The sequence below is a fragment of the Macrobrachium rosenbergii genome, chromosome 56 (genome assembly GCF_040412425.1).
Source record: "Macrobrachium rosenbergii isolate ZJJX-2024 chromosome 56, ASM4041242v1, whole genome shotgun sequence".
NCBI lineage: Eukaryota > Metazoa > Arthropoda > Malacostraca > Decapoda > Palaemonidae > Macrobrachium > Macrobrachium rosenbergii.
Genome location: NC_089796.1, coordinates 9,585,398 through 9,609,238, shown reverse-complemented (window position 1 = coordinate 9,609,238; position 23,841 = coordinate 9,585,398). Strand labels below are relative to the sequence as shown.

The 23,841-nt window shown below is 37.0% G+C and overlaps 2 protein-coding genes across 3 annotated transcripts in view; one reads left to right on the top strand and one right to left on the bottom strand.

The window, feature by feature from the left end:
- LOC136836368 (uncharacterized) overlaps positions 1–23,841 on the bottom strand; it is a 269,452-nt gene that overhangs the window by 140,576 nt on the left and 105,035 nt on the right. The window lies entirely within an intron of this gene.
- LOC136836364 (fibrinogen-like protein 1) lies at positions 1,692–20,459 on the top strand. 2 transcript variants are annotated; one of them, XM_067100554.1, is made up of 7 exons: positions 1,692–1,952; positions 5,332–5,579; positions 5,634–5,773; positions 6,941–7,006; positions 10,147–10,325; positions 11,407–11,637; positions 19,859–20,459. In XM_067100554.1, the coding sequence occupies exons 1-7, from the start codon at positions 1,715–1,717 to the stop codon at positions 20,050–20,052; spliced, it is 1,296 nt and encodes a 431-aa protein (XP_066956655.1). In that variant the 5' UTR covers positions 1,692–1,714; the 3' UTR covers positions 20,053–20,459. The 2 variants fall into 2 exon arrangements, with proteins under 2 accessions (XP_066956655.1, XP_066956654.1); XM_067100553.1 differs by having other exon boundaries at positions 1,715–1,952; positions 5,332–5,773; positions 19,859–20,160.

Genomic DNA, 23,841 nt, shown 5'->3' with positions numbered 1-23,841 from the left:
CTTTCTTATGATAAGATTCCCAGAATCTTATTTTCTTACAACATTAGTGAAGATGTGTTTAGCGTGCGTACTATCTCAGAAATTTTTGCGCTGCAGAAACATAACATCACAAATAGTAGGCGCTACATTCTAAATGAATGTCTTTGATTATTCATGCGTCATTTACAAAATAATAAAGGCTGAATTTGTGCAATTGCCCATACCTTAAATACCGTGTAAACCCGAGGATAGCTAAAGCATTTACAAATCAAAAACAACATACATTACATCCAGCCAACCACAAAATCCAGCCTGTGATGTGTAAAGCTTTCTGGCGTGTCCATCCAATTGAGCACGAAATTTTTTGCTTGATAAAATTATGAAATTTATAAATACATAGAATGCATTTACGGTAAGATATACCTGTAATTACGTATCTGTTAATGCTATTTGTCCATATGGACAATCCAGATCTTAAGCTTTCTTTGCAAATTATTATCCTCTGGATGGATAATGTTTATTATCGTGATTTCAGCAATAATTATTACATATCGAAACAAGAGGCCAGGTGGTCGATAGCATATTGATTGGATAATAGGTTGATTCAATCTAGAAGAGGAACCAATCTAATCAGGTTTTAATAAAACTAAAATTTCAGTTTTGATCATAAATTATTAATTCAATATAATATTGATTCAATATAGTGGCGGAGGAGGAGAAAGGGGCCCATCTATTCGGGTTTAAATCAAAACTAAGATTTTAGTTTTGACCACAAAAATATTCCAGTTTGGATTCAAAACCGAAAATTTTTGTAACGGCGTCAAAATACCGTGGACCCAAACATGTGCCCAAACAAATCTTAAACTTATACGACACGACAGGTACAAGAGAGGAGCGAATTTGCAAAAATGAGTCTCAGCCAACTACAGGGCAAAGTGAAGTTTTTCAAAGTTCAGAGAACCAAAACCTTGCAATATCTAAATTTGCCCACGGATGAACTTCCCTTTAAGAGTTAAGCCTCCACACCTGCCCCACATAACCAGTCATATCTGTGGAAAATTAATCCCTGGATTTCACAGCGACCTTTTTCAGTTACTGACGTGCTTTCAAGTGTCCTCGATGTTTTACCTCTCTCTCTCTCTCTCTCTCTCTCTCTCTCTCTCTCTCTCTCTCTCTCTCTCTCTATATATATATATATATATAAATATATATATATATATAAATACGTATGTATGCATATATATATATAATATATATACATAATATACATATATATATATATATATATATATATATATATATATATATATATATATATATATATATATATATATATATATAGAGAGAGAGAGAGAGAGAGAGAGAGAGAGAGAAGAGAAGAAAGAGATCTGAATTTGCATGAGCCGCCAGTATCAATTTATTCCTACTTAAGACGACTTGTTACAGGCTAAAATGTCGGGTGTCAACATCATGAATAGCCTCCACTAAGAGTTGCCTGTTACTCATTTAAATATGATTTTTTTTTCGATTGTGTTCCAATAAAATCAAAAGTATTTTATCCATTCATTGACCTTTATTTGACATAATAATTCGTTGTAAATCTTATTAAATGATGATGTGGTTTGTTCTCTCAGTCACGTGTCAGGGTACGAAGGGCGTGGTTAATCGTGAAGAACAGCACAGCCCATCTCGAGGAGTTCATCATTAGTTCAACAGATGCCTGCGAACCCTCAATATGGCCGCGTGGGCAAGAGCCGTGACTGTCAGCATCTTTTTATTCCTAACGAAGGTTACATTAGTGGGAAGTTCCGCCGCCGTCGTGCCGCGTCTGACGGAAAACGACTGCTTAGTGCATACTTTGCCGATCGAGGTCCTGCAACAGCTGATCGCCAGCGCTGAGGTCACCCTGAAGAACTCCGGCATAGGAACGACAGCCCAGCCCGAGGCAGGAACGTCCGACGCTGATCTAGATGGTAAGGAATTGTAACTGAAAGTGGGAGTCCCTCAATTTAGCCGGGATAAAAGAGGGGGGGATTGAGCTTCATGTTAAGGAATCGAAATTAAAAACAAGTAACTTTTACTCAAGCCTGGAAAAACATGAGGGTTATGTGAAGTGGAGAAACACCATCTACCCCCTCCCTCCTCCCTACCCCTTTAAGAAAACAAACACTTGACTGAAACATGAAACAATCCTTCAAAATCTGGTGCTAGCGGCAATGGGTGACGAAAACGACGCCGAAAACCAGCGCTTTGTAATTGTGAATGAAAACTTTAGATTTCACGACAGACGCCATCGGGGAAATCTTGATTCATAAAGGGATGGGCGGCAATATTTAGTCTGACCTTGGAATGAGAGGAATTCAAATCCGCTATTTATCTTCCGTGTCATTTTGAAGGAAATTAATGTTTCCCATCGAACATAAATATGCTTTGCCTACGATATATAAATAATAAAAGCATCAATATCTTCCCGAATTTGCACTATGAACTGTTGTTAGCAATTTGGAACAGGACCTGTGCACGCTGGAAATGTCACCAGTAGTCCTTATTATAATAATAATTTTTTTTTTCTATCACAGTCATCCTATTGGACTGGGTGGTTTTTATAGTGTGGGGTTCCGGGTTGCATCCTGCCTCCTTAGAAGTCCATCACTTTTCTCACCATGCGCGCTGTTTCTAGTAGCACACTTTTCTGCATGAATCCTGAAGCTACTTCGGCATCTAGTTTTTCCAGATTCCTTCCCAGGGATCTTGGGATCGCGCCTAGTGTTCCTGTGATTATGGGTACAATTTCCACTGGCATATCCCACATCCTTCTTATTTCGATTTTCAGGTCTTGACACTTATAAATTTTTTTTTTCTTTTTCCTCTATTCTGGTGTCCCATGGTATTGCGACATCAGTGAGTGATATTTTCTTCTTGATTTTGTCAATCAGCATCACGTCTGGTCTATTGGCACGTATCAATCCGTCTGTTCCAATGCCAAAGTCCCAGAGGATCTTTGCCTGATCGGCTTCTATCACTCCCTCAGGTTGGTGTTCGTGCCACTTATTACTGCAAGCTCGCTGGTGTTTCTTACACAGGCTCCGGTGGAGGGCTTTTGCTACTGAATCATGCCTCTTTTTGTACTGGTTCTGTGCAAGCGCCGGACATTCGCTTGCTATGTGGTTTATGGTCTCGTCTTTCATATTGCACTTCCTGCATATGGGTGAGATGTTATTTCCATCTATTGTTCTTGGACATATCTGGTTCTTAGGGCCTGATCTTGTGCCGCTGTTAGCATTCCTTCTGTTTTCTGCTTGAGTTCTCCCCTTTGTAGCCACTGCCACGTTTCATCGCTGGCCAGTTCTTTAGTCTGTCTCATGTCCTGTCCGTGCATTGATTTGTTGTGCCATTCCTCTGTTCTGTTTTTCATTCTCCTGTCTCTGTATATTTCTCGGTCTTCGTCTACTTTTATCAGTCCTTCTTCCCATGCACTCCTTAGCCACTCGTCTTCACTGATTTTCAGGTATTGCCCCATTGCTCTGCTCTCGATGTTGACGCAGTCCTCTATGCTTAATAGACCTCTCCCTCATTCCTTTCGTGTTATGTATAGTCTGTCTGTATTTGCTCTTGGATGTAGTGCTTTGCGTATTGTCATGTGTTTCCTAGCTTTCTGGTCTATGCATCGGAGATCAGCCTTCGTCCACTCCGTCACTCCTGCGCTGTATCTGATTACTGGTACTGCCCATGTGTCTATGGCTTTCGTCATGTTTCCGGCGTTGAGTTTTGACCTGAGCATCGCCTTAAGTCTCTTCCATATATTCTTTCCTGATTGTGTCCTGCAGCTCTTGATGTCTTATATCCTCTCCCTCTATTATTATTATTATTATTATTATTATTATTATTATTATTATTATACTTAAAATACTTATGTTTTATTATCTTGGTTTACTTGTTATTTTCATCAGTATGTTACCGTTCTCCCTCAAGTACCGTAAAACACTGACGAATAATAATAAATAATGGGAGAAAAAATACATAATATATATATATATATATATATATATATATATATATATATATATATATATATATATATATATATATATATATATATACACACATAAAGTTCATAAATAAGCTAGAAAGGTTGAAAATTAGTGGGGAAATTTTTCTTCAGTTAAAATTCCCATTCTCACAGATCGAAAATTTTGAAGTGCCTGGTGCTTGCGTCTATGAATATAATCATTTGGTCACAAACACTTTCGAATCGGATGTCTTGGTATCATTTCCACCCTAAATCCTTTAGGTCTAGACAAAATCCACCAATGAACAAAATTCTTTAGTGTTTAACCCGTAGGGAGGCAGTGCCGCCAGTGCACCTCACGCAGTGCACTGTAGGCAATACTTAAGGTCCTATGCAGCGTCCCTTCGGCCCCTAGCTACAGCCCCTTTCATTACTCTTACTGTACTTCCGTACATATTCTCTGTCATCCACCTCACTTTCCACCGTCTCCTAACAACGGTTTCATAGTACAACAGCAAGGTTTTCCTCCTGTTACACCTTTAAAAACTTTGTACTCTCAATTTCCCCTTCAGCGCTGATAGGCCTCGTAGGTCCCAGCGCTTGGCCTTTGGCCTACATTTTATATTCCATTCCCTTCTTTTGCGTTTAAGCGGTTTTTTGCTGTCTCCTTCACACTATTCGTTCACAGATTTATCAAATATCCCCTGACAGTCCCAAACTGGTGGTACATGTAAGCGTAGCATTCCCACGCTTTCATACAAAGAGAAGTCATCTAAAAAAAAAAAAAAAAAAAAAAAAAACATGCAGTTCTTACAAGACATTTTGTTTCCAAAGAAAGTCACAAATCAGATTCAAACTGTCGCTTCCATTCTTCTGTGCGTTTGGTATGAATTTTACTGACCTCTCCAGCATACTTGATATATTTAACCAAGTCTTGCTATATAACACCTGTAACAGGGAAAAAAGTAAAGCAATACTCCTCCCCCATCTGTCTATACCGAAATTCTCTGCCCTACATAACAGACCCGATTAATGAAAGCTTATAATGAAGTAGTTACAGTTTAGAACATAAAACTCAAAATTTTTATTTTACAATCGAGTTTTAATCCATTTCATATATAGGCTTCCAGTTGTAACATGCGACGAAGCTCCCACAATAAGAATTCCGAAAATTGGGAGTCAAAAATATACAGAAAAAAGAACACCATATATATATATATATAAAAGATACAGTTACTATTTAACTTTAAAAGTTAGAGCCGTTCTTTCCTTGTCCATCACTCACGTGACACCATCTTCTTCCTTATAATCAGACTCAACCAACTTCTGTCTATCACCCGCAGGATCAGCCACCCACATTCTCCTGCGCAGAATAGACAGCGAACTGACAGAGCTGAGGAGAAAAATGCTCAGTTTAGAGGCAGAAATGTCCCAGATGAAGGAAGGCCAGGAAAATAGTTCCTCCACTTCCCATCAGCAGGAGATTAACAGTAGCGTGGTAAATCAAGTGCTGCAGCTTCAGGAAGAAGCCAGACAAGTGAAAGATCAGCTGTCAGGTCAGGTGCAGCAGCTTCAGGAAGAAACCAGACAAGTGAAAGATCAGCTGTCAGGTCAGGTGCAGCAACTTCAGGAAGAAACCAGACAGGTGAGAGATCAGCTGTCAGGTCAGGTGCAGCAGCTTCAGGAAGAAAACAAACAGGTGAAAAATCAGCTGTCAGGTCAGGTGCAGCAGCTTCAGGAAGAGGTGAAAAACCAGCTGGAAAAACGAAGCGACCTCGATACCAGGTATGGCTAGGGAGGCTTTTCTTCTACTTCTTCTCTGTTGATACAAAATGGCCTCACTCATACCAGGTCAAAGGGTGAATGCGAAAAGGAGGATTAAAAATAGAGTTTAGATCATGGCTTCATCAGTCTTACCTCTGAATGAGAAAGTACAAGGAAAGGAAGTGGTCACATTTCAGGTGAACGGTCTTATCCAGCCCAGATTTTGATGAACAAAGGAAAAGTGCAAACCTCTGCCATCCCCAAAAAAGGCCCCTATTCCCAAAAAGTTACATTCCTCTCTCAAAATCTGATCACTTGTTGACAATCACGATTACTGTAATTACAAGATTGGGTAACCTAATTTAGGTAAGGATACCTGGAACATTCCACAAAAGGCTGAGCTAATACACCCTACAGTTCCTCTTCCTGATAAACACACTCGTATCTCTCCAAAAATCTAATCACTAATTGGAAACATGACCCATTTTGCGTAAAAAATTCCTAAAATATCGTATATAACGTTTTGCTTCATACAGCTGACAAACAAACAAACCTTATCAAAAACGTAGTCTTCTTGGTGAATGTGAAAATAGGAGAAGAATAAACGTTCAGCTGAAAACCCTTTCCTAACTCAAGCTTTTTAATACGGAAGACATGAGGGACAAGAACAAAAAGTCATAGTAAATGGTCTTGTCCAGCACAGATAAAAAAAAAAAAAGTCCAAGTGACTGGACTTAACTAACCAGGACTGACAGAATCTAGCAAAGGTCTGAAGGGGAAAAAGGAAACGGAAAGAATTGGATACAGTTTGGTGCATTACCAAAGAAGGCTGTGAATCGCCTCTTGAGGAGGGCGGGGTTATAGGAACAATTCCCTTGAAACTTTATCAAGTTCAAGAATGACTGGTGTTAGTTTCCATAATCTTATGACGAGATAATTGCACAAATATATTAAACAGAATTAGATCAAATAAAAAATTTAGTACCAAATATTTTATATAACAGCAGAAATCAGAGACTAGGAGCAAAAAGCAAAAAAATAATAATATATATATATGTATATATATATACATTTTTTATGAGGAAATATCAAGTTTAAAGAATGTAAGAAAAATTTATTGCATTTAGGCAAACGTGCAGCGTTCAACTAATCTCTCTCTCTCTCTTTTTCTACTTTTCTTACCATAAGGCCTCCAGGACATGACCTCCGATCAGGAAAGAACGAAAGTGGAATCTACACCATTTACCCTCAAACGTGAGTAGAACAAGAAATTCTTTCTTCTCTTTTCATCTAGTAAAGAGCAATAAAATAAAAAAATATAAACACAAAGTAAAACTCAAGTAGCAGATTAGCTACGTTTTACTTGCATGCAGAAAACTAACTTGAATGAGACATCTTACAAACAACACTACTGTATCTGAAAAGCATGTATGTCACAAGTATGCTATGAATTACAATACACAACGGATGTTCAATTAACAAGTGGAGAGGAAAACTTTCCCAAAATCTTGGAGAAGAATGTTTAGCTAGCATCTGACGCATTTCCTCGTTAAGTAAGGATGCCGTCAGAATTTTCAATGCGTGGGATTATGTGAGATGACACTGTATGTACGTTCGCCAGAAGTGTCCAGGTTCCGGTGAGGAACGTGTGTTTGTGCGGAGTCCCAAGGTGAGAAGGGATTAGGTCGGTTAAAGGGAATCATTAGAAGATCAACACTGAACCCTTTGAAAAGTCTCGAAAAGTAATGAGACTTGTGTTGTGCTCAGTACCAGAACTGGTTTGCACACTGTTTCGAGGTAAGGATCATATCTATTTACCAAACTGTAGGTTGTTTTCTCCATTTCTGTAATGTGCACCTTTTTTTTGAACAGCGTGGGAGGAATTTGGGTTTTTTTGTTTTGGGAAACTAAAGAAGATTTTGCTCGTCTTCCTCAGATGTTTTGCTGAGTAAGAGGTCGAGAATGTACTCATTGGGAGTATACTAGACTTTGACCTATTTATTTTATTTGATGACCGAGGAGTTAGTCACTAGTATTGGTTGGTCTAGACTCTAGAATCATTAATTCGATGGATTGTGTATCAGAATTTCCTACGGTAATGATTTCCATTTATATGTCCGTAGCTTTTTGAATTACTTTCCAGTAAATTTGCAAATAAAGTCTAGTTTTGCATCTCAGTGTTTAATTCCACCAGGCCTTTGTGTGAAGATAGGTTCTGTGAGAAGACGACAGGGAGAGAAAGAATGCAAGGACAGGGCCCGGCCATTTTGCTGCCAGAGAATCTTAGGAAGTAAGATGACACATGCTGTTCTTAAAAGATTCAGTAAGAGATTACGACCAATTGACCTTAATGTGGTTCATTATATATATATATATATATATATATATATATATATATAATATAATATATATATATATATATATATATATATATATATATATATATATATATATATATATGTTGGTATGTGCTTGTGTGTATATAGTCTATATATCATAACCACTATGAAAACTAAAGACTGGCTGCAAGTCCTGACTGTTTTTCTATTTTATTTCTAAGTCATTAACAAAGGCAAATCTTTAATTTTCCTAGTGGTTATGAAAGATATATAAATCATGCGCCAGAGAGGTTATATTATGTAAATGTGCATATCTATCTATATATACATATACATATGAACACATACAGGACATGCGTGAGAGCATGAGTGTGTGTGTATTACATAGATGCCATGGTTAACATAAGTTAAGTGTTAGCAAATAATTTAAGCGGACCAATGTCTTATATATAGTAAGCTGTATATATGTTTATACATACATATATATATATTTATATATATATATATATATATATATATATATATATATATATTTATATGTATATATATATGTACATACATACTCGTAAGACGCTCGTCTATTTACGAAACTAGTTACATTCCGAACGGCTCTTCGTATCTTGATTTGTTCGTAAGTACAATTTGATAAACGTGAAGTCAGTACATACAGTGTTTTACTAATACGAATGATATATAAAACCTAAATACAGTAAGTCCTAACTTGTGATAATAATAGTACAATTTATAGAGCACTTTTCTAATACGAATGATATATAAAACCTAAATAAAGTAAGTCCTAAATTGTGATGATAATAGTACAATTTATAGTGCATTTTACTAATACGAATAATATATACAACCTAAATACAGTAAGTCCTAAATTGAAATGATAACAATACAATTTATAGAGCACTTTTCTAATACAAATAATATATAAAACTTAAATATACTAAGTCCTAAATTATGATGATAATAGTACAATTTATAGAGCACTTTATTAATACGAATGATATATAAAACCTAAATACAGTAAGTCCTAAATTGTGATGATAATAGTACAATTTATAGAGCACTTTACTAATAAGAATGATATATAAAATCTAAATACAGTAAGTCCTAAATTATGATGATAATAGTACAATTTATAGAGCACTTTATTAATACGAATGATATATAAAACCTAAATACAGTGAGTCCTAAATTATGATGATAATAGTACAATTTATAGAGCACTTTACTAATAAGAATGATATATAAAAGCTAAATACAGTAAGTCCTAAATTGTGATGGTAATAGTACAATTTATAGACCACTTTCCTAATACGAATGACATATAAAACCTAAATACAGTAAGTCCTAAATTGAAATGATAACAATATAATTTACAGAGCACTTTTCTAATACGAATAATACATAAAAACTAAATACAAAGTAAGCTGTGATAATATCGCGCAATACACGAGCAGAGGTTTTAACTTCTAGTCTCCCGATGCGTTGCCACCCAGCAGTAAAGTTAGCCTATCCTTCGCCGCCTTAAATCCTGGCTTGGTCTTCTCTTCACCGCTGATGAACGTTTTTTCTGGCATTTTTTCCCCCATAATCCTGTCTTCCTTGCTTTACGCTTGCCATTAGCCATGACAGAGAAAGGATGGGCTTCATATTTCCCGATAAAATCAAAAGAATTAATCGGCGCACAAGCGATGGCGTCTCAAACAATTGTGTAGACTCAAGAGTCTGGGACGGTTTACTGGCATATTGGCGTCAGCTAGAGTGCTGCTCGGCGTGGGTAGTGGAAAAATTGTAGCCAGGCCAAGGCACGCAATACAAAATTTGAACTTCTGGGTGGCAGACGGAGTGCTCCGAACAAATTTTAATTTACGATCACAGATGTTTGTATCTCTGAAAGTTCGTAAGTTGAAAGTTCAAAAGTAGAGAAGCGTCTGTATATATATATATATATATATATATATATATATATATATATATATATATATATATATATATATATATATATATATATATATAGTATTATAAAATTTGCTTTTTTTATTCTAGGTGTGGAATTGCAGGCGAAGGGGCCGATGTCTGGTGTGACATGGGCGAGAAAGAAGTCGACGATGGCGGATGGACCGTCGTCCTTCTCCGGAGACCTCTCGGTACCCAGGTGAACTTCAACAGAGGATGGCGCGATTACAGAATTGGATTTGGCAGTCCAGACACCGAGTACTGGATAGGTGAGGCTCTTCTCGGTTCCTACAGGGTCTTTGTTTTAAATGAAACATCAATAGGCAAGGTTTTACTGGAAATATTCGTCTCCTATAAACTTCTCATTCTCAAGAGACAACTTAAAAGACTGTCTTTTTCCTTGTCTGTTAAGCTTTGGAATTGTTTTCTTGCATCTGCTTGCCTTACTCCAATAACCAGGCCTTCAAAGATGCTTTGTGGATTAACTCCCACTCCTTTCCTTTCTTGCTTCATTTTATCGTTCTCATAGGAAAGGACGAAATGTGTTCATAAGTAAAAAATAAAACTATGAAGAAATGCTGTACAACGTCTCACAAAATATAAAAGAGTTATCAATTGATCTAGTGATCCTGCATTGGCTGTTGTCTTGCGTGTATTTACCAAATGCTAAGATCGTCTAAGTTGTTGCAAAATTTGGTGATCAGTTGCAAAAGTCCTCAACTGTTGCTTCTGTGATAAGTGCCACCTCGACTTGTAAGGAGATGCACGAAAAAGACTCAGCATCCGGAGTGCCTACAGTCGAAAGCTACCATTTTATGGTTTGCTCGTATTATTTTAAAATACAGTTTTTTACCCGTAATCATAAATGCGGATACTCATTTACAACCAGAAATATATTTATGTATTTATTTCGAAGTGACCCGAGTTACCAAAATACCCTTCACCAAAAAAAATGTAATTCCGTTTTAACTGATAACACGCTCAGTTCAAAGTCCATTAATACACAGTACCAGAATGCAGTATCATTATTCATATTATTATCATTATGCTCATGCATTGTAGAACAAGCTAAAAGATATCGTCTGTTTCAAAGAAGGCTTCATTAAGACAGAAACCTCATATCTGTATAAAATACTGTGGAGAAGCACAGCCCAAATAGAAACGTATATTAAAGCATAATTAATAATAGGTATGGAAATACACTAACCCGAAAAAAGAAACATATTGAAAGCATTGATATAATAACATGTACATAAATCAATCAAAACCAAGGTTAAATAAATAAACAGACATAAGCATATCATGAGCAAGCCAACTTCCACACTAGTGACTGTGCCCCTTGATCGACAGGCAACGACGTGCTCCACGCCCTCACAAATGGAGCAACCCAAGTGCTCCGGGTGGACATGACCGACTGGGACGGGGAGTCCCGGTATGCCGAGTACAGCTCCTTCCATGTAGCCGGCATAGATCACGAGTACAGCCTCCGACTGGGGACAGTATCTGGGACTGCTGGGGACGCCCTCAAGGATCATGATAAAATGCTCTTCTCCACTCCCGACAGAGATAACGATATTGACAGTGAGTTAAAACTTTCTCCATGTTAAAGTTGTCCATAGGTTTTGACGTGGTTTGGTCTTGCGGGGAAAAGGGAGAATGACCGTATAGTGATGGAATGGTGAGTAGCACCGTGTATGTGTAGATGGGAGGGGGGAGGCCAACATGCAGCTCATGAGCTTTCTTTGCTGGTAAAAGAAACAGCTGATGTTGTGAAACTTTGAACGTGAAACTTTTCCTACTGAGAGCAACCAGATTTGCTGAACAGCAGCACCAGTGTGCAGTGAATGTGCTTTGCTGTTGAACTTCCCCCGTTCTAGAGGCCCTTTATTCCTCACATCACTGGACTGTGGAACAGCCTCCCTTCAGAGGATGTTGTGCAACTGGAACTTGAGAAGTTCAAGCAAAGGTGCAATTCATTACTACCCTAATACAATTCTATTCGTGTTTTTAATAAACTACAGTAATCCTTCTCTTATCTGGATTAATAGAGCCAAGGGTCCATTGGATAATGGCAAAATCCGAATAAAGGCATGTAAATATATCTAGGGTATCTAAGGGCACCTCTATACCCTTCCTCACCTAACCTTGTCAATACCACATAACTGTAAACACTCAGTATGCTCATAAACAACAAGCATCACGCTCTAAACTGAAAACTTTATGCAAAAGGCAATTATTTAACTTTTTTCCCTATATTTATAATAAGATATAATGCATTAATACATTTTGAAAAAATACAAGCCCTTCATTTTCTCTCCCTCCTAAATGACACAGTTCAGTACGCAGGTAACCTACCTGTGTTTACCCACAGCCTACCATGGTTTTATGACCTTTGATGTATTTTTATACAGCATCTTCCTTATCTGTTGTTACCATATTGTAACTATAGACGTAGGTTAGCTCAGATGTTACACTCATAGTATCCATTTGCAAAAGTCAGACTGGCTATTACAACTGTATTTAAGATAAAGATAATGATGATGAAACTGTTATTTTACTTACAGAATCCATTTATACTGTATTATTATACTGATATCTTATCATCATATTATAAATAAAAAAAAAAGATCGCCCCACTATCTGTAATGTTTAAATTCTCAGAATCATCTGATTGAGCCTACTACCGAGAGAATTAGGAAAATAACTTTTACTTGCTAAAAGAAATGAATGTATTAATGGTATTATTTTTTTTTGTACAGAAATGTAAAATGGGTTCACAAAGGTAAACTAACATACTTTATGTTAAAGTAAAATCCCTCAAAATTGCAAAACAGCTGTTTCCCTATTCGTTTGTTTACCAAAGTAAACATATCTCAGCTGCCACCCAACCCTCTCTCTCCCTCTGTACTGTACATATCCTTTAATAAAATATGAATGACTTTATCATAAACAAAAACACGAAACTAAAACCCCAGGAAGTTCATGACGCCATCGAATGAGCAAGTGCATACTTACGTATATGTTACCATTTTTTTTTTAAATTTTGCTTAAATTACTGTACCATTTTTATTACAAGTCTAGTTGACTATCACACATACTGTAACAGCACACAAGAGAATATTTTACCACTGTTGATATTTCATCTCTAATCAACATAAAAATATTTAAAATGCAAGTTTCATATGCAAGCAAGACAAAACCAAACAGACTATACCATGTTCACCGACGGTATGGATAGTGTGTGCATACGTACGTTCTCTACACATGCAACTGAATTATCCTTTGGTTTGTAAAATTAAAACAAAAAGTGAGAAAATGCAATAAAAATATAAATGAGAATACTGTAGCTTAAAATATTAATAAAATAGTGTACGAGCGTGTGTGTCACTGCATTAGTCTTTAATGTAAACATACCTCAGTTCTCACTCTCTCTCTTGTATATCAGTACTGTATACATACTTTAATGAAGTATTAATTAGAGTACCATTAATATAAAAACAAAAAACTAAACAAACTACAGGAAGATCACGGCACCATCTAATGAGTGCGTGCATACGTAGGTGCCTGCTGTCAAAATTTCTGCTTTGTCTGATTTACAGTATCGTATTTTATTACAAGTTTAGTTCGCTCAAAGTATGATTATCAAACATATTATAACAGTACACAGGAGAATATTTCATCACTGTTGATGTTTCACCTCTAATCACCGTGAAAATATTGAAAATCCGAATTTCATATGTAGGCAACACAAAACCAAAAGGCTGTAGCAAATTTGCCCACACCACGGAATTAGTGAGTAAGTGCGTGTTGCCATTTTGTTTTTTTGCTTGATTTATTTTACCATATTTTATTACAATTTTACTTGATTCTAAGTATGAATATCACTAATATCAAAAGTGTACACAAGAGAATATTTTATCACTTGATATTTCATCTCAGCCGTTTCTCTCTTTCTCTCTCTCTCTCTCTACCCTATGGACATGAATGTCTTTATATTTTGGTTTGAAAGAATAAGAAATGAGAAAATACAGAAAAATATTAACGAGAATACTGTAGCATAAAATATAAATAAAAAGAGGAGTGTGTGTTACTGTACTTAGACTTTCATGTAAACTTACCCCAATTAATGTTCTCTCTCTCTGTACTGCACATATTCTTTAATAAAAAATGAATTATTACATCAAAAACATAAACACGCAAAACCAAACCAGCTGTGTCAAGTCAGGTCTACCTAGCCCTCTTCACCCGTCCAACAATGCATCCCCACTCGCTCTCAGCCACAGATCCCCCAGCTCCACCCACCTTTCAAAACAACACCTCAGAGCCTTCCTCTACCCTGCCTTACTGCCCCTCCTCTCCGATGGCACCAAGCCATCCGACCAACCCCCTCCCCCCACCACTGAAACTCGAGGGCCTCCCCCACCCCCAGAAACCCTTTCTCAGTCTGTCTTTCTTGAGGCTGCACTGTATTGCCAACCATTGGAGGGCGGTTTTATAAGTTTATTTTTCAATTTATACACATCAAGTACCTTTGGGGTCTTTATCGCCGGTCCAGGTGTATCAGATAATGACAAGTTTCGGATAATGGCGTTCCGGATAATTGAGGGATAACTGTATTTACATCTTTATCTATTTATTCATTAATTTGTTAATTTTTTTTTTCTTTTTAATAAGTGGGATCTCTTCTTTCTGTATTTCCCATTACCTTCTGTTCATTCTTTCTAATAAACCCTATATTCTTTGGGAGCTTTAATTTCAAGTCAATGGCCCCTTGGGGCTTGTTCCATATGAATAGGGTTCATCTTCTGAATAATAATAATAATAATAATAATAAAAATAATAATAATAATAATAATAATAATAATAATAATAATAATAATGTTTTCTGCACCAGAGGTTCATCCTTGATTCAAAAGTTAAAGAATGAATATGACAGTAGCTTATTGGTATGTGTATATATGTGTATATATATATATGTGTGTGTGTGTGTGTGTGTCTGTGTGTGTGGGTTCTAGGACAATTGCCAGCCGGACTATTGTGGCAATAGTCCGGCTGGCAATTTGTTTCCTATAAAAGATTATTCCTAATAAGCACTCCTTTACACATTGATTGATTGGATATCTGTAGTTTAAATAAGTGGTCCAAAGCAAAATCCTTGTTTAAAAATATTAGTTGAGTCAGAATAAGTGTTTTTATACAAAATTGCTCGTTTAGTTAATATTCTGTTAAGTGTTTTTAAGCAAAGTGCTTGTTTGTGAGCCTAGGCAATACTTTAGTCCTTCATGCTTCCATCTATTGTATTTCACACTTCCAGACTCTGGTAGTGAACATTTTAACTTATTTTCTACAGCCCTTAGCTATGGCTTCTACCATTAAAAGTGAGCGTGGCAAAGATATTGTAGTTGATGGTCTGCAGTACATGTACCATCAAAATGGATACAATAGTGAAAAATCTGTAATTTACTGGGAGTGTGCAAAGAGGAAACAAAATTCATGTAAAGGACGATTACACACAAAATCAAAAGCCGAAAACTACGAGTTGATAAAAACTATCAACGAACATAATCATGAAGCATCTAAAAGTACAGTTGATGCCAAGTGTGCTGTTGTAAAGCTAAAAGATGTTGCCTCGAATAATTCTCCTACAAGATCGTTAGTTGCAAGCTGTTTGTCGCCGCTGGACAGTTGCACGCGAGCTGAAGTAGAAGACGTCCAGCATCTAAGTAGAAATATTCGTCGATGGAGGCAGCAAAATTTCAGTGCTCCTGTAATCCCCATGGAAAGGGCAGGGTTCTGCATTTCAACATATTTTCAACTTCTCTCATCTGGGGAAAAGTCTCTGCAGTATGATTCAGGAGCTGAAGACCATAATCGCATTCTGATATTGGCTACTGAACAAGGGTTTGAACATTTAAGAAGGTACAGAAACTGGGCCGTTGATGGAACCTTTAAGGTGTCACCAGCAATTTTTTATCAGCTTTTCACCATCCATGTCCAAGTGGATAAGTCTAGTTTTCCTCGTATATTTGCCCTTCTTCCTAACAAAACAGAGGAATCTTATAAAATGTGTTACAAAAAAATCCAAGACTTCCTGCAACAACACCCAACAACTATATTGAGTGACTTTGAAAAAGGATCATTTAACGCAATTAAATGTACTTTTCCTGACACTGATGTGAGTGGATGCTTCTTCCACTTCTGCCAAGCGAATTACATGGAAATTGTTGATTTGGGGTTTAAGGTTCGATGCCACAATGATAACGAATTTTGTCTTAGGATACGCTGTTCCTCTTCACTTGCTTTTTTACCAATTGGTGATGTGCCCACAGGTTTTGAGGAACTTTCAGGGGATGACGATATCCCTGAAGAATTTCTCTCGTTTTTGAGGTAAATTACATCGGAGTCATGAGAGGAAGAGGTGGAAATCGCAGAAGAACTACTCCATTGTTTCCAATTTCCGTTTGGAATATGAACCTAAGAACTCAACAGTCTCGAAGGATTTCGCAGTGCGCTATCAAATAATGCTGAACATCCTCATCCTAACATTTGGAAACTCATAGATCGTCTCATGAAGGAGGAAGTTTTATCCCAAACAAAAGTGCTTCACATGGAAAAGGAGATGAGAAATTTACTACCACTAAGTATAAGAACATAAACAATCGTTTAGAGCAGATAGTCAGCCGCTATAATCCTGACGATAAAATTACCTTTCTACGTTCCACGGCTTATAACTTACATATTTTCCGAAGTTGCATAATAGGATTAAAACATGGTTTATATCAATATATTTTTTTTGGAATTAAATGTGATTTTATTGAAATATAAGCTTCTTTACTTCAATTGTGATATTTTTGCCTTACCTTTTTTTTCTTCATTTTATGTATTATATTTTCGAACCAATAACTAAATTATGTAACTAAATTATAATTAAAATATAAGTAAACTGTAATTCTGAAAGAAACAGCCAAAAAAAAAAAAAACAATTCCACATGCCGTAACTATGATGTAACTATTTCCCTCATTATATCTGTTATATTTTCGAACCAATGGCAATTGCCCGGGTGACAAATGTCAGCCTGGCAATTGCCCAAACTGACAGTTTTCCGCATGGAAGTTATCCGAATGGAAATTGTCCGCCTGGGAATTATCCGCACACGATATATATATGTGTATATATATATATATATATATATATATATTGTAACATGCAATTGTTATATATATATATATATATATATATATATATATATATATACAAATAATGTGCAATTGCTATATATATAAATATATATATATAAATAAATATATATATATATATATATATATATATATATACAAATAGTAACATGCAATTCCTATTTCAAGAGCACGTGAAGCTCCACTCCTTCATGAAAAGACTCCACCCCTCCTCTCTAAGCCTTGATCCCACCTTTGTCAACCTTAATTTCCCTTGGGTGCTGTCGTTCCTCTCCTTGTCCCAGCACTGCTCCTGTTTGATAACGCCAAAACATGGGAGCCAGCAAGTTAACGGACAAACGCCACACGTGGGACAGAGACTGGACGGTGGGACCAGAGGTTATATAAGGACCTTGACCAGGGGTCACGAGAAATTTGTTACTAGGCAGCATCCGAGTAGAATCCGTGCCGGGTCGATCTCTGATCCCCCTCTCCCTTTCTGACCCAATCAACTTTTGTCGTGTAAATAGTCCCACCGAACTCCCTTGCCTTATTGGAAAGTCTGGCCCACTCTTCAAGACAGAGATCCTACGGGAAAAAATAAAGTCTGGATTTGGAGTTGTTACGACGCCCACTCTTCCACTATAATTTTCATTCTTTCTGATTTTCCACCCCTTGGAGTTCTGAGAAATGAGTGAAGTGTTAATTCTTTTATTTCAAGTAGTGTAATCATTTCATAGCATTTGCTACTGCATATTGAACCCTGTCAGCCTTCAGCAATCCCCACATGACCGCAAAAGTGTTATCCTTGCATGATAGTGACAGTAAGTTTGTCTTGCTGAATAGGCGTTTGATGCTGTGTCTACTTGTTCGTCCACAGTACCAATTCCTGAATTCCCGGCGTGAAAGAACACTTCAAGAGTAATTCCTGAAGACCTATATGCCCACGTGGCAGATCTCTGTACATTTACTTAACTTTACAGGTTCCCCATAGTTTGATTTTATTTCAGAGTGGAAGTATTTCTGTAGTACAGATTTTTCACCATAGATCATAAAGTCTGTTTATATTGTTATACTGGCACTTTCTTTTGTGATTAACGTAATATCAGTCCCAAGGAGCTAGTGAGGAGCTCCCTTTGCAATATCCCTCTGATCTTCGCAATAAATCTAATTAGTGAAGTCTTGGATTTCTTTTGAAAACCATTCAATTTATTATTAACTTATTTCTTCTCACGAGTTTAGCCACGTAGTCAGATGAGTTTACATTGTGTTTAAGGGTAGACAGACTAACCTCGGGGTAGGCTCGTGAATATATATATATATATATATATATATATATATATATATATATATATATATATATATATATATATATATATATATATATATATATATATATATATATAATATAACATATATAAAAAATGTATGTTTTGTGGTACTGAAATCCAGTTTCTCAGTAAGTTTTCAGGGATGAGGTTCCTAGCCTCATATCATTTCCCTTCACCCCAAGCTCAATATCATGGTTCTCTTAAGCATTACTGCTCTTCACAAATTCAGTGACCCTTTCTTACTCTCCGCCTTCATAGACTTCAGTTCTGAGTACTTTATTCTTAAGCATTTGTCAAGTTAGCCCAAAAGAGGTCTTCTTGATGCCATATTTTCTTTGGAACTGAACTGTCATCCATTCTTTTAAAAATGCCATCTAATGTAGTCTTTTCCTGCTTATATTGTAAATGGAATCAGTCTTTGCACTGTTCAGGACCTCCACATTTTCCACTCGATGATATCTGTGTTTCGTAAGGATCTTTTTCAAGCTGTGACAAAGGAAGCTTAGCGAATTCTTCTGAGCAGTTGCACAAAGGTGGGCCACACAGTAAGTAGGATTTACCTTAGAATGGAATAGATATAAAACTGTAGGCCACAGACCAAGCATTGGCACCTATGAGGTCATTCAGCGCTGAAAGGGGAACTGAGAGTAAAAACGTCATAAAGGTGTAACTGGAGGGAAATATCGCAGTTGTACTATGAAACAATTGTTAGGAGAGGGTGGAAAGTAAGGTGGAAGAAAGGGAATATGAACGGAGGTACAGTGAAAGAAATGAAAGGGGTTGTAGCTAGGGGCCAAAGGGACACTGCAAAGAATCTCAGGTAATGCCTACAGTGCGCCGATTAAGGTGAGAATTTATCTTGCCACTGAAGGTGGTGGCTCCAGCTTGAGATGGACTGGAATGCCCATGGGAGTTCTGAGCCTTTATATATCTTGAGTGTGAGTGTGACTGTTTGTTCGCTGCGTTTGACTGTGCCAAAAGACTCAGTGTGACGGTCAGTGATTTGGATAATGCATGCATAAGCAACCAAGCGATGCAGCAATAATGCTCGATATAACCATTCAGTAATTCATATTTTTTCTGTTATGAACCTTATTTCCATTTCATTTTAGCCTTATACATAATTTTTGTTCTTCATCCATACACCTCAAGCCATACTGATTTTATCGTTTTTCACACCTTCAGTTTTTCCTTGGTCATACAAATTACATCTTAACTTCAGCCGGTAATACAACTTATTTTCCCAAGTCATAAAAATTTATTAGTCTTGAGACCCTCTTCTTCTTTCACCGCAGATTATCGTCACTGCGCGGGTGAATACAGCAGCGGTTTCTGGTTTTACAAATGTTACTCCATGAGTCCAACGAACCCACTTCTGAGCAAGCAGGTAAACGTGAAAGGGATAACCTGCGATTCGTTCCACTCTGACAGTACCACGCTGCAAAGCATCACCTTCAAAGTGAAGCCAGCTATGTGTTATGGGAGATGATTTCTTTCAGTAATAAATCATGGCAATTTTCATACCAACAGCCTTAAAAACAGTGTCAACCTGTACGTAACAAAACTTGTTTCTAAAGCAATAAACGGCTGATACTGCCCTCCCCCTTACCCACTCCTCTCTATGACAGTTCTAAATGATATAAGGGGGAGAAGACACCGTTACCGCCCTTGAAGAGGTCCATCCTTCAGGCATTATCTTCAAAAGGCACTTTCGTGAAACACAAATACCCCAGACAGCAACTATTTCTAGTACGACACCCATGGTCATGGTCACAAAGCTACTAATCTCGATGCCATCTGAAAAAGGGCTTCATCAGTGTGACTGAAGTCTCTATCTCTTACAGCTCAAAGTATAATGTGAAAGTTAAAGCGAGTAATAAATGTATAGAGAATAAATCCATAATTTCATTTTTCGGCAAAGTTCTCACACAATATATAAAAAAAATGAAAATGCTCATTGACACACCGATGGATCAGATAGACGATCCATCTTCCTCAACTTCTATGTATGATGGTCTACCTCTGCACGAAGTCAGACTGAAAAACCTTATGTGTGCAGGAGCATTTCTGATAACAAGGTAAGTGTGACAGACAATGACAGACGGACAGAAGGACCAATGGAGGATAAATATACAATCCCTACTCTTTGTTGGTAGGGGAATAATAAGTGATAATAAAAGCTGAAGAGGCATTGGAAAGATTTTTTAAACTTTGGACAAAAAAAAAAATAATAAATAAATAAATAAATAAATAAAAATCATTGGGAGCTGAGTAGATATAGTGCTGGCCTGGCAAATCACTGGTCAACGGTTTAAGACCAACCTTCTCTTTGTATACTAAAACCTGTGATTTGCCAGGCCAACAACGTATTTACTCTGCTCTTCAAAGACGAAGATTGTCTTATCATCTGTTTGTAGTCGAGGTTACCTGCTTCTAACGCATACTTCACCTCACTGATCCCGAGGAGAGGAATTGCATTTGTACTCACTTCCGGTATGGTGGGGAGTAGTTAAACCACAGACATGGCCTCAGTAGGCCCGCTATGATTCCGGAGTATATGCAGTAGTATACTGGTTCCACTTATTTTGTTCCCTCTATGACTATGCGGATGTCGTGTTGGCCTGACAATTCGCTGGTCAACAATTCATATTTCAAAAGAGGAGTTTTGCCCCTATCATTATTATTAACGTTATCATTATTATTGTCAAGTATTTTGATAAGACCTTTGATATAAGCTTCCAGACTCATAGGTCTCGGTCGAAGGATCTGTTCTCGAATGAGAAGGGAAATTTGGGCCAACTCTAATCCAGGAAGTGGATATCTGTGTGGGAGGTGATAAAAGTGAACGGATGAAAGGGTAGAACATTCCTAATGCAAAATGGCTGCTTTTGTTATTTTACCTGATAATGATAACAACATCATCATCATCAGCAGTGACAATGACCATATAGCAATGATAATTTCCACAGCCTTCTCTCACTTCTACCTTTTTCTCTTTTCCCTCTGTGAGGAAAAATTGGCATAACCGTGTTGAATATTACATCCACCGAATACTACGTAAAAGCCAAAATCTGACAGAGAATTGGACTGGGAACCGGATTACACGTTACATGATTTCCCTTTTCCGCCAGTTACTGTGAATAACGGAGAACCCTCCCTTACGAAGAGAAACATACAAATAAATAAGGGGGGGGGGAGAGAACCGATATTACCTTAAAGTAGATTCGACCAACAATGAAAAATGTTCATTAATCATGAACGTACTTTATAGCATAATGCGTTCACAAAGTTGAAGTTAAAAGCTCCCTTTTCCAAGTAGGAGCGATCATTCAAAAGTGAAATAATCATTTTTGACATCAGTCGACCTAGATACTCATACACATAATTACAATGCGCATCATGGACAAAATTCACTGCCAAGTGAATTCCCCTTTCAAATTACACTTCAGTGAAATTTATTTATCTTCTTGAATTTGGATGTTTTCTGATTCATGTGCGTGCCTTTAGCAATCATCTATATCTTAATATAGATATTTTTTGTACTTCAAGACCTTCTGCAACGCAAAACTGGAGCTCTGTCGATGACTACAAGCTCATTTCTGTTATTTGGACCTGAAGAGGCTGCTTGCACGCGTGAAATAAATAGTTTTTTTTATAGGAGAGAGAGAGAGAGAGAGAGAGAGAGAGAGAGAGAGAGAGAGAGAGAGAGAGAGAGAGAGAGAGAGAGAGAGAGAGTTAAACGATATTTTATATAGCACACTAGGCATTTTTCCTGGTGGCAAACAAGTACCAAGAATGACATTTGACCTAACTTCTGGATGACCCAAGGACATAGCAATGACTTAAGCCTCCTTGCGTTCTTGGTGTTTGGACTCCATAATCGAAGATGTGAATTATAAGCATTTATCTATTTGTTTGTCTACTTAGCTTGTTGTTGCAAGTGTTCCTTCGAATAAGTGTCATATCATATTTTCACTGTACACATACGCTCACACACGTGTGTGCACAATAAACAAGTATGAAATTTATAGTCACAAGAAAAATTTACATTAATAAAGATTATAAAAATAATAAATGCAAATATGAGCAGGCAGCTTCTGCTTCATTATTTGCTTTGCTTAGAATGAAAACTTGTTAGACAAAAAGAAAATAACAAAAATGAGACCTAAGGATGAATGTACACGAGAGCACGAAACTCATATCCCAACTCTTTAGCTGAGAGCTTTCATAAAAAAGTTTAAAGACAAATGATCAAAATAAAAAATAAAGAGTGTGAACTAGACTCTCTCTCTCTCTCTCCTCTTCTTCTTCTTCTTCTTCTTTGTCGGTGCAAAACTTCCCCATGTCTTTTACTTTTGATAACTGTTTCATATTTCAGGACGACAGAAGATCGTCTGTGTGTTTGTGTGTGTGTGTGAGAGAGGGAGAGATAGGAGGAGGGAGAGAGATAGAGAAGGGGGATGGGGGAACTAATTTCGACGACTTTTCTTGAGAGAGAGAGAGAGAGAGAGAGAGAGAGAGAGGAGGAGGAGGATGACGCACTTCATGATATATATTCATTTGCATAGCACCAAGGCCAAAACAGATTAGGGAAACCCAAGGACGGCAAATCAGGATCTGCGAGAAAAGGCATCTAGGCTTCTCTTTCTATCTCTCTCTCTCTCTCTCCTTACTGGTGTTTTTTTTTTGTAAGCGAATCTTCTGGTGTTAAATGCGGTCCTGATACATAAATTCTCTCACTTTCTAATGTAATTGTGCGTGGTTCCTCTTGTAAATTCATGAACCAAAAAGGGAAACAGCAGTTCTAAAAAACAATGACTGTTTCCTTTTCATAATATTTTGAACTTCCCAGAATCTTATTTTCTACAACATTAGTGAAGATGTGTTTAGCGTGCGTACAATCTCAGAAATTTTTGCGCTGCAGAATAGCCACAATGCCCTCTTAACTTTCTCGAATTCTTCGCGTTTTTTTTGGATACGCTTGTCACTGTAAAGCCTTAAGATCCAAGTGCAAGAAATATGTAGAAATTCTGATGCCCGGTAGCGGGAAACGGACCCGGGTCCACTAAATCAGAACGAGGTACCATTTTCCACCTGACCACGAGAAGGACAAAAGTCTACTGCCTCTCCGTTACAATTACATATGTGTCTGATAAAGTAGCCAGCAGATTCTATATATATATATATATATATATATATATATATATATATATATATATATATATATATATATATATATATATATATATATAAAATAAATATAAATATATATATATAT

Coding starts and splice junctions, on each gene's coding strand:
- LOC136836364 (XM_067100553.1), top strand. CDS start 1,715: ATGGCCGCGTGGGCAAGAGCCGTGACTGTCAGCATCTTTTTATTCCTA. Junction 1,953..5,331: donor GTCCGACGCTGATCTAGATG/GTAAGGAATTGT, acceptor TATCACCCGCAG/GATCAGCCACCCACATTCTC. Junction 10,326..11,406: donor AGACACCGAGTACTGGATAG/GTGAGGCTCTTC, acceptor CTTGATCGACAG/GCAACGACGTGCTCCACGCC.